The sequence below is a fragment of the Eucalyptus grandis genome, chromosome 1 (assembly GCF_016545825.1).
Source record: "Eucalyptus grandis isolate ANBG69807.140 chromosome 1, ASM1654582v1, whole genome shotgun sequence".
Classification (NCBI taxonomy): Eukaryota; Viridiplantae; Streptophyta; class Magnoliopsida; order Myrtales; family Myrtaceae; genus Eucalyptus; species Eucalyptus grandis.
The window spans coordinates 15,330,765-15,341,727 of NC_052612.1; the positions used below are offsets into that span (position 1 = coordinate 15,330,765).

The 10,963-nt window shown below is 37.8% G+C and overlaps 2 protein-coding genes across 2 annotated transcripts; both read left to right on the top strand.

The window, feature by feature from the left end:
* LOC120295701 (disease resistance protein RUN1-like) lies at positions 1-1,505 on the top strand. Its single transcript, XM_039317073.1, has 3 exons — positions 1-76; positions 256-941; positions 1,049-1,505. Exons 2-3 carry the CDS (start codon positions 574-576, stop codon positions 1,503-1,505), a joined length of 825 nt encoding a protein of 274 aa, XP_039173007.1. The 5' UTR covers positions 1-76; positions 256-573.
* A 446-nt stretch (positions 1,506-1,951) lies between these two features.
* LOC120295702 (disease resistance protein RUN1-like) lies at positions 1,952-6,152 on the top strand. The gene is made up of 4 exons (XM_039317075.1): positions 1,952-2,137; positions 3,994-4,275; positions 5,306-5,504; positions 5,707-6,152. The coding sequence occupies exons 1-4, from the start codon at positions 2,015-2,017 to the stop codon at positions 6,150-6,152; spliced, it is 1,050 nt and encodes a 349-aa protein (XP_039173009.1). The 5' UTR covers positions 1,952-2,014.
* Positions 6,153-10,963: the final 4,811 nt, after the last annotated feature.

The window sequence follows — 10,963 nt, forward strand, 5'->3', positions numbered from 1 at the left end:
TTCCTGTTTTCTTATTAATGGGAAAAGGAAAGTCAAGTCAAAGTCGTGCTCGCTTTCGATCAAAACCCCTGCGCAGGTTAGGTTCTGCGCATCTTCTGACTAATGCCGCGGAAATTACATGTGCAGTAATTGCCGTCCGTGCAGCATGTGTTGCAGCTGTTTGATTAGCATGAAGGGTCTTGCATTTTCCTGTTTTGATTGCTCCATTTTCTTCTGATTAGTTGTATGAGAGTTTTTATTTTTGTTCGAATGGAGCTCCGAGTTGAGTTTTGAGAGACATTTCTGCAGTTCCCGGATCTGGGATTTCTTATTCCTCTTCTTTTGAGGCTCTGTTCCGTAAATCTCTTTTACTGCCTGGGTATTAGTACAATCCTCTTGAGATGAAAAGAAGAGAACCCACTGATCCAGAAGATCCGGTGTATGGGGCGTCTTCCTCATCGACCTCTCCACATGTAGGTGATCATGAATGCATAACCAAAAAGCCAAAAGGAAATGACTACGAAGTATTCTTGAGCTTTAGGGGGGAAGACACTCGCAAGGGCTTCACCGATCATCTCTATATTGGCCTTGTCAATGCAGGAATTCATGTATTCAAAGATGAAAATGAGCTCTATGGTGGTGAGGAGATTGGTCCTAAGCTTCTCTGCAGTATTAAGCAGTGTAAGATCTCGATCCCGATTATCTCAGAGAACTACGCTTCCAGCAGGTGGTGCCTTCGTGCTGGCTCAAATGTTGAAGTGCAAGAGAAGCAGGGGGCAAATGGTGTTGCCCATATTTTACAAAGTGGAACCCTCGCAATTGCGACATCTTATAGGAAGCTTGGGAGATGCTATCAATGCACATAAAGAGAATTTGGATGTAAAGGTTGTGAAGGAATGGGAAGAAGCACTCAAAGAAGTTAGTTCCTTGAAGGGATGGGAATCAGACAAAGTTAATAAAGGGTACATTATTCTCCACCAAAACTTTGTTTAGTTTCTCACAACTAGATCTTACTTGAAAAGAATATTAATATTGCCATCCTATACTGAAACTTATTATTATTTGACAGGCATGAAGGAGAATTGGTTAAAATTGTTGTCAGAAAAGTTATGAGTGAGTTAAAAATTCAGCTAACTATTCCCGAACAGTTGGTGGGAATTGATGATCGTGTGCAACAGGTAATGAGCTTAATAAATGCTAAATTCTCTGATACAAGGATTATCGGAATTTATGGATTCGGCGGTATCGGTAAGACAACTCTTGCAAAGGTGTTATACAACAAACTCTCCGGTCATTTTGAGTATCTTAGCTTTGTGGCGGATATTCGAGAAACATCTCGGCACAAGGGTATTGAATGCCTACAAAAGCATCTCATTTACGATATACTAAAATATCCACATGATGTGTCTAATGTTGACGACGGAATTGGTGTCATCAAATCTCGATTTACAAGTAAGAAAGTCCTTATTCTTCTTGATGATATTGATGACAAGAATCGAGTTGAATGCTTTGGACGGAAATGGTAGTTGGTTTCAAGCGGGAAGTATAGTCATTGTCACAACTAGAAACAAGAGCATTCTCGATGAGACTGGTGTAGGCTACATGTACCAACTCAACGAGTTGTCTCTAAATCAATCATTGATTTTATTTAGTAGACACGCATTTCGGAAGGATTTTCCCCAAAGTGATTATTGGATTCTCTCTCGTGATGTCGTGTCTACTGCTGGAGGGCATCCATTAGCTCTTGAAGTGATTGGTTCATTCTTATGTGGAAAGCCAAAAAAAGTATGGAAAGATGCGCGAAGAAATTAAAGAAAGTGCCTGATAAGAAAGTCCTAGAGACTTTGAGTATAAAGTTATGAAGCATTAGATCATCAGGTGCAACAGATATTTTTGGATATTGCATGTCTTTTTATTGGATCATCTAAACAAAGTCCAACTTACATATGGGATGCCTGTGATTTTTCCCAGAGAATGGGATTGAAGTATTGTGTCTTATGTCCTTAATTAAAATTGATAAAGACGGCAAGCTACGATGCATAATCAATTGAGAGATTTTGGAAGGGAAATTGTTCGTCTAGAAAATCAAAAGGAGCCTCAAGGCCGTAGCAGATTATGGATTTATGAGGAAGCCATCAAGGTGCTTGACAACAACAAGGTAAGCTTTTTCTCTACTTGTCTTAGTCATCGAATGTGAGTCCATCTTCTCTCTTTTGTTTGTCCCGAATCTCCAAAACTTGCTGCTTTTACCAACAAAAGAGCTCCTTCATTTAATTGCTGTTCTTGCCTGATTCTGGGACATAACCAGAGGAGCAATTTCTTGGTTATTAATGATATATACCTCATAATAATAATGTGATGAGAACACTCTTTTAGTAACTTCAATGCCACAACAAAACTACGAAAATGTAATGATTGACAGAGTACTTTCAGAGAAAACATGATAACTATAAATTGTTGGGGCCCATGTTCCACGTATCTGTATGATGCACGTGTTTGATGTTTGGATTCTTCTTTTGATTTCTCGTGAGGTCTTTTCTTTCTTTTTTCTTTTACCGAGTATTAACTTCTCTCCTGAGTTGTTTTCTATAATTAATGAGATCTCTGTTCATTTGTGACCATTAGCTATCATGGTTCTGTATTTTTCAAGTTGCGCCCCTTATATTTTTAGCTCAATGTAGTCCTTTATCTTTCACAGTTTATGCAATCAAGTCCTTTGTCATCGAGCGTTAGTTAACAATGTCAATTTGTTGGTGGCTTTCATATTTGTTTACGATATATGTGCAACTGTGTAATATAACCCTCCAAATGTATATTATATCACTCTATAGGCTTGTTATAATTGGGTATAAATTTCTTTCTATGAATTTGCTAGCTTTTTATTTTTTATTTTTTATTTTTTATTTTTGTGATGATGGACAATTTTGCTATTAATCCCCTGATAATATGTATATGTCAAATATAGGCTATTATTTCAACTTCAAAGGGTATCTATGAAGTCATTGACCAAAATACAATAAGTTTACAAGATGCATTTGAAGAAAAAATTCGAACCACCAAACAAATCCATATTATGACTCTTATGATTTGTGCTCACTGATGATTTCTGCTCAATGAGCAATTTTCCACCTAAAACAAAAAATGAATTTTTGTTGCTAAAATATTTTATTGCAACAAAAGAAAATGTAAAAGGCTTGATTTCCTTCAAAATCCAATTCGATCACTCTTCATGTCCAGTCTGTCTATAAACAAGATCTCATTAATTTATCAGCAAATTGATAAAAAAATTTAGATTTGACTGTGAGAAAATCAGCACGACAATGAAAAGATAGCATCAAATGGCTGTAGACAAGAGGAGTAAGAATCATTGATATAACATTTGATATATGACCAAATTTTCTTCCATAAAGAGTGAAAAACAGTTATTCAAAATACACATGATAAGAAATGAAAGTAAAACACGTATGTACATCTATGGATTACATTATCGTTTTCATTTTGCTATTGAGAATTGCAAACTAGGTACACCAAAAAAAGAGGGGGATTCTACAATTGGGATTTTTTTCATTTTGATATTTGCTTTGATGGCAATTTGATGGTTGTATTTGTACTGTAAGAGTGATGTTGTTGCACATATAAAAGACATGAGTCAAGGGTGTGTTGTTTCACATATAAAGGGCATGAATTTTTCTAGATATATTTAAAATGGTGTGTGCATAATGAGAGGCCTCTATTGTATATTTGAAAGGTGCAATTTCTGGGAATTCATAAGGTGCATATTGCAAAGGGCATAGTTGGAAAGTAGAACTTCGGAAACACCCTTGTGAGCTTCACGTTTTCACATAAATTAGATGAATTTTTTTCAAGCAAAACCTGCATTTCAGGAAGTTGAAAGTCAGAAGGCTACACCGTTATAGTATGACAACTTATTGAAATTAGTCCGGCTTTTCTTAAATACAATTGTTTTCTTTTCATCATTTCAAACTTACAATCCACAATGTTTTCTAATTGCAGGGCACTGGTAAGATTGAAGCCCTTCGTCTAGACAAATTTGGTTGTAGAAGAAGCTACACAGGTGAACTATTTAAAGAACTGACCCATTTGAGGTTCCTTCAAGTGAACACTGCGAATCTTGTTGGAGATTTCCTGAACTTGCTTCCTCAATTAAGATGGCTTCAATGGGAGGATTGTCCCTTGAATTTCACAGCGGCCAACTTTCATCTGAAGAAATTAGTTGTGCTGGATCTGTCGTGGAGTGGGATTTCGGAGGATTGGGGAGGTTGGGGTCCACTCAAGGTAAGATGTGTAGAAGGCATATCTCTTGTGGACAATCACATGTTGAAGATCTAATCTCACCAAGTTTCCCTTTGCTCCTTTCTTTTCTTTTCTTTTTGGGGAGAGGTTTAATATCCTTCCTCAGAATAAGGATATTTCTCTTAATATAAGAGGAATTTGTAGGCACCTAAATATATGATAAGCTTCTGTCCTATATATCTTTAATTAGTATTATCTTAACAAAACAAACAATCATGGTTAACACTAGACATACTGAAAAAGAAAACTTGTTTTAACTGCATTAATTAAGATCTATTAGAAACATAATTACAATATATGTGCCTATCTTGAGTTTTTCTAATCTAAATGGTTTGTGGCTTCTAAGTGATTCTCTCCTGATGCATCTCTTTTTAGCAATTCTTGTTACATATCTATGTCAATCTTCTTTCATGAAAAATGAAAAGTTACGTTTTGGTATAGTTTGGTATGTTCAAAGAAACGCTCTTTACTGTTTTTGACCTGAAATACTATATGAATGGTCATATACAGAATCAATAGTTTTAGAAACAAAAGAAAACACTAATGCTTAAAAATAAGTGCATTGCTTCATAATGGTTTTTGTGAGGGCGAATTATATGTTAGTTTTGTGAGTGCTAGCTAGTTGATATTTATTTTTGCCAAATTGGAAGATATGCCTACTGCCGTAAGAAAATAAAGTTAAACATTGGCATGTCCCTACCGTTCTTTTTGCAATAGATATGCTCAAAAATTATTTCTATGTTGGTGACATAGCCAAACATTACTACTTAAGGAATGTTTCAATATAAAAAACGTGACGCAGTGGAGTATTATAGCAATGAAAGCATGGGAACTGAGCTATGAAACATTTATATGGTGTTTTAAATAGTCTAAATTAAAGGAGTATGGTGCATTGCTACTTTTTTTTTGGGATTTTAAAAAGTCCAAACAAGAACGAGGAGTATTGGAAGAGCAGTCCAAACTAACTGAGGTATCCTCTCTCTCTCTTTTTTTTGTTTTTTGTTTTTTTCAGATGGCAGCCCAGCTCAAAGTTCTCAACCTTCCGAATTGTCGATCTATGAGAAGAACTCCTGATTTGTCTGCTTTCAAAAGCTTAGAGATCTTTTCACTGGAAGGATGTTGGCATCTACAAGAGGTTCATCCTTCTATTGGTGACATCAAGACCCTTGTCTCCTTGAATGTCAAGAGTTGTAAGAGATTGGAGGCTACCGGTTGGAGTAGGTAGAATGGAAGAATTGAGTGAGCTTATCTTAGATCATACTAAAATAAAAGAGATTCCTATTTCGAGAGGTTGTTTGATGAAGTTGGAGAAACTAAGTGCCTCGTCTTGTAGACAACTAGCTCAACTTCCAAAATCCATGGGCTCTCTTGTGTCGTTAACTCTGTTGGACATATCTGGGACATGGATTGAAGGCTTACCCAAATCCATTGGTTCTTTGAAGGAGCTCAAGACTCTTGATGCCTCTAATTGTGCATCCTTAGCCTACATATCCAGCTCCATAGGCCATCTAGCATCTTTGCAGTGCTTGTTATTATGGGGATGCTCCTCGCGGAGAGAAATTCCCGATTCGATCGGAAAGTTGGAATCATTGGCCGAACTACATTTAGCGAGGACAGCAATTGCGGAATTACCTAAAAGCATTGGGAATCTGCAGAACTTAAGGATCTTGGACATTTGTCGAAGTCACATAACAGAATTGCCTGGTGCCATCAGAATGTTGACGAAACTCCGAGAGTTGAGAGCTTCAGGATGCAAAAATCTGGAAGGACTACCTAATAATATGGGCGAACTGATTTCGCTAAATAAGCTTAATTTAGGGAAGTCGGGCATTACAAGCTTTGCCAGAAAGCATTTCTAAGCTCTCTTCTGTCCAAAACCTGAGTGTTCGATATTGCCAAAAGCTTCGAGGACTACCAGAACTGCCCTTTGGCATAATTGCTCTACGTATCACCTGCCAGAGTCCAGCGTTGCCACAACTTTCCCAACTAACCCTTCTCAAGAAACCCACTCTTTCTGATTGCCCTTGGCTTGAATATCTTCCAAAGCTTCCTATTGGGCTATCAATCTTTCTATTACACGTTGTGGAAAATTGAAAGCGGTGACGGATTTGTCGAACTTGAAGCACTTATCTGAATTGTATCTTGAGGAGTGCCGCGAGCTAATGGAAGTCAACGGTCTAAAACGTTTACAATCTCTCCGTAACTTACGTGTACGAGAATGCCCTAATATATCTCGACTTGATGGTGTCAAATCCTGTGATTCTTCATCCTCAACATGATATCAAGAATTATACTTTTAGATTAATAATTGTTTTATAAGTTCTGTATTTGAAGGTTGTGTTCGCTCGCAGGTCGTCTACTAACGTGTTTGTTTTGTTTACATTGCGTGTTAAACTTTTATCTTCTGTTTGATCCTTATAATACCAGGCATTCTGGTTTATACTCGATGTTGATAAGGTGGAAATTACAAGACGTTGGAAGAACAAGCAGCTTTTTGGGAAAAATTCTTTGACCCTAGTCTATGTGACAATAATTTATAAGCAACTACTCTATGTGACATGCGCCTTTAATTAACTCTACATGACATGCAACCTGATTTATCAAGCCTATCTTGCAATTACTAAATGAGACTTGCCTAGGACATGCATGCAACCTGATTTAACAAGCCTATCTATCACGCAATTACTAAATGAGAATTGCCTAGGACACACATTAATTACATGACTTATACTATATAACATGGCAAATGACATGGATGTGATGCAATCAATCTATATGACACACACATGACATTTTTTTGTGTTTTTCATCAAAATTCATGATTAAAAAGTGAGATATTATCTACTTTAAGTTAGGAAATAGACTAACCTAAATCTTATCTTAACTTAGAAACTTATCTTAACAAGCAATTCAATTCAAAGGCAAATCTTATCTTAACTTAGAAACTTATCTCAACAAGCAATTCAATTCAAAGGCAACTTCAGAGGGAGCCGAAAAGTCTTTTTTTTTCCTTTTTTCTTTCTTTTCCCATCGTCTTCTTCAACCTTCAGCCATGGGGGAGGGTTTAAGCTAGTCTCACCCCTCCTCTTTTGTTGATTTTGTTTGTGTTTATTGTTCATTTCTTACTCTCTTTTTTCTCTCGATTTGGATTTGGGAGGTCTCTTCTCAATTTGAGAGTTTGAACTCTCTTGATCTAGTTCTAGATTTAGATGCTATCTTCTTCCGATCTAGATTTGGGAGTTTGATAAATATGCTTTTGGGGATTCTATGCCCCTCTGCTTTGTTCGTGTACAGGTTCTCTACTTCTAGTCTCAATGATGATTACATGAGTTTTGGCTTCTCTTTGAATTATGAAGATTTGCTCCTCCACATGTTAGATTTGTGTTTATTTAACATATTATGGTTGTTTCTGTATGACGATAGTGTAAAGGAAGCCAAACCTAGGCACCCACTACCTATTGGCAACAGCATAATTATTGAAAAAGGAATTTTCGACGTGTGCTCATCATTGATGAAGACACGACATTCAGTGATCGGTCGCTGATTTTGTTTGATAGATTTGTTGATGTAAAACAAGTTTGTGCAATTGTTTTATCGATCCTCCTTGTGTTTTGGATTTGGCTTTGTTTTTTAGTATTCATGCTTTGTTTCGATTTACTTTATCATGAAGACAATGTACTTCAGCATCCTTTTGAGTAATAAATATAATTTTGTTTCGACAAACAAACAAAAAAAAAAAAAATTGAAAGATGGTACCTAACTTAGATATTATCTAACATGCATTCTATTTTTTAAGTATCTAAACTATTCTATCATGCAATTATATCTAGGAAATCAATTCTAATCTACATGATTTGCAATGCAATCTTTTTTTATATTTTCAGAATAAAGCAAGCAATGGAAGAAAGTTAAGCATCAAATCATTTAACATCACTAAAGATATCATCCAATCAATTCAACTAAGGAACCAATATTCAATCAACTTGAAATTTCGCAAATAAAATTGATAAATTGATATTAAGCCTTAAAGATCAAAATATCAATTTTAAAGATGCCCCCATAATCAATAATTCCATCCAAAACCTCATAAACATAATTAAAGATGTGGCAAATTAGGAAATATTAGGGGTGTGCAAAAAAATCGGGACTCGCCTGCACCGTTCGGAATCAAACCGGATCGGCTTGGAACCGATGGTTCTTAAGGGAACCGGTCTTGTTCCCGATTTCAATTTGTTGGAACTAGTTGGTATTGGTTTGGTTCCCGCCTTACGGGCGGAGCCGCTTACCTATTCACCGGATTGGATCGGTATTATAATAATATATTAATTTTTAATATGAAAATAAAAATTCTAAAACCTAGATATGAAATTTACTCCTGTTTGCCTCAGGCCCTAAGATACTTTCTAACTTGATGGCCATTGTGGCTTCTTTTTGATTTGTTGTAGTGTTTTTTTTTTTTTTTTTCCATTTCTTTTGTTCTTATTAAGAACGTTTGCTTGTGGTTTCTAATTTTGGCTTATAATGAGACCGGTTCCACATACTTATTTTTGTTTTACTTTCTAATTTTGCCACAAAATAGATAAAGTTTATGATTTTGCTTTTTATATGTTGTAACGATAAATGGACAGGGCTATTATTGTGTATACTCAATGCTTGGTGGGTTGTTTATGGTATGGCCTTTACGGTTAAAAGAGTGGAGATATTTGGTTGATATTTGGGAAGACTGGTTTCATGGATCCACCTAGGAGCCGGATCGGACTAGCAGTTTGGTTCCTGGATGGATCCACGGAATCAACGGGTGGTTCCCAGTTTCGATTTTTTGGAACCGGTCCTTAGTGGACAGTTCCCAGTTTTAAGTCGGGAACCGTTCATCCGGACCATATTCACCCCCTAAGAGATATATCCTAATTTGGGGATGTGCCTATCACTCAAAGATATTGATTAGGAGTAATAATCAAATCAGGCAATATGACATTCAATGGAATCGAATAATGATTATTACCTACTTTGGGGAATTTGTTCCCAAATTCGAGCCGGATGGGCGACCGTGGATCGCGGGTTGTGATCGGCATAGTGTCTGGCAAGCTCGTGGCAAGACTAGCCGTGACAGTGTCTCAAAAATGTTGCGTGGTACAGCTCGCGGTGTGGCGGACCGATATGGCTTCACAGATCGCCAATGTCGTTGCCTCTCCATCTATTGCCTCTCGGGTAGAAGTGGATGGATTGATGACGTTAGATGTACCGTCCAAAGAACACATTTGCGCATGGGATGACTTTTTGCATGAATCCTCGGAAAGTGACGATGTATTAGTGGAGTATAAAGAGAGAATTTTATGAAGAATTACTCTCCTCCTTTTCTTGAACGTGTCTTCTTGTTCGTTAATGATCCAAGTGCACTATTCCAGAACTTTTCACCACTTCACGAATCATACCTGCGCACATAAAAATAATTCTTTCCTTTTCTATTTTAGCAACATCCTCCGGTGGACCCAACATCCGGGGATCTCTGGCACAGCCACGCGCAATTAGAATTTGTCCGAGTGATTGGTTAGATGACAAGCTCGCGGAGGGTCTCGGTGATGACTCGGTCAAGGAGGGGTCACCGATGGTTTCTCAGCTTGGCGACACTGGGAGATTGGTGAAAACCTGCGAAACAGAAAAAAAAAAAAAGACTCCCGAGCGGTGGAGGAGCTTGGTAGACGTTCAGCGTAGGCTTGGCAACGACTGTAAGAGTTTTCTTGATGTGAGCTATATTAATTGAGATTATAATTTATCGTTTTACGGGGTTGGTCTAATAAGTTAAGACATAAGGTTTCTTAATAATTGAATATAGACCTAGCTTATGTGGGCCGAGTTAGGCCTAGCTTGTGATAAGAGGGCCCAGCCCGTGATGAGAGAGCTCAGTTGAAAACTCTATAAATAGCGCTAAGTTCTTTCCTTTAACCCTCATTCTTCCACGAATAGTCTCTCACCTCACATAAGGAACCCGTGAGGGGCGGTCTCATTGTACCGAGAACTGAGTCATAAATGAGAAGAACTTGAGTGTCGAATCGTCGTCATTCCGTATAAAGAACGGTGTATTTCAAATCAGATATGCAAATTTTCGTCTTCTCCTCCAATATGTTCGAGTTTCTAGGTATGTTGATTCTCGAATGTCGCTTTGACGGCTAACATTTGGTATCAGAGCATCATAGCCTAGAACTCGAACTATTACATTTGGCCTGTTTTTAGAAATTTTGTTAGTTGAAATTTGATTTTGAGCACATATTTAGACTTGTCTTGTCGAATCGAGCATTTCAATGGGTGGCACGCCTCTGGTGGAGGCCTAACGCGCCGCCCATGAGCATTTTGGATTTGAGCAAGCTTTGGATGGTTTTGCCCATTTTCGTCATTTTTGGTTCGGTGAAAGTGAATTTTGGTAACATATTTGGCTTCTTCTTATCAAGACGAGCATTTTGATGGGTGGTGGACCTCCAGACAAGGTCGGACGCACCGTCACACGCCTGCATGCGCTGCTAGGGGTGAGCGTGGTTCCGGGTAGAACCGGGAACCGGAACCGAACCGGAGGAGGGTCCGGTTCGGTTCCCGGTTCCTTTTTTCGGGAACCGGTCCGGTTAGGTCTAAAGAAACCCCAAAACAGTTCTCTCTCCTCCAGAATCCACATGACACT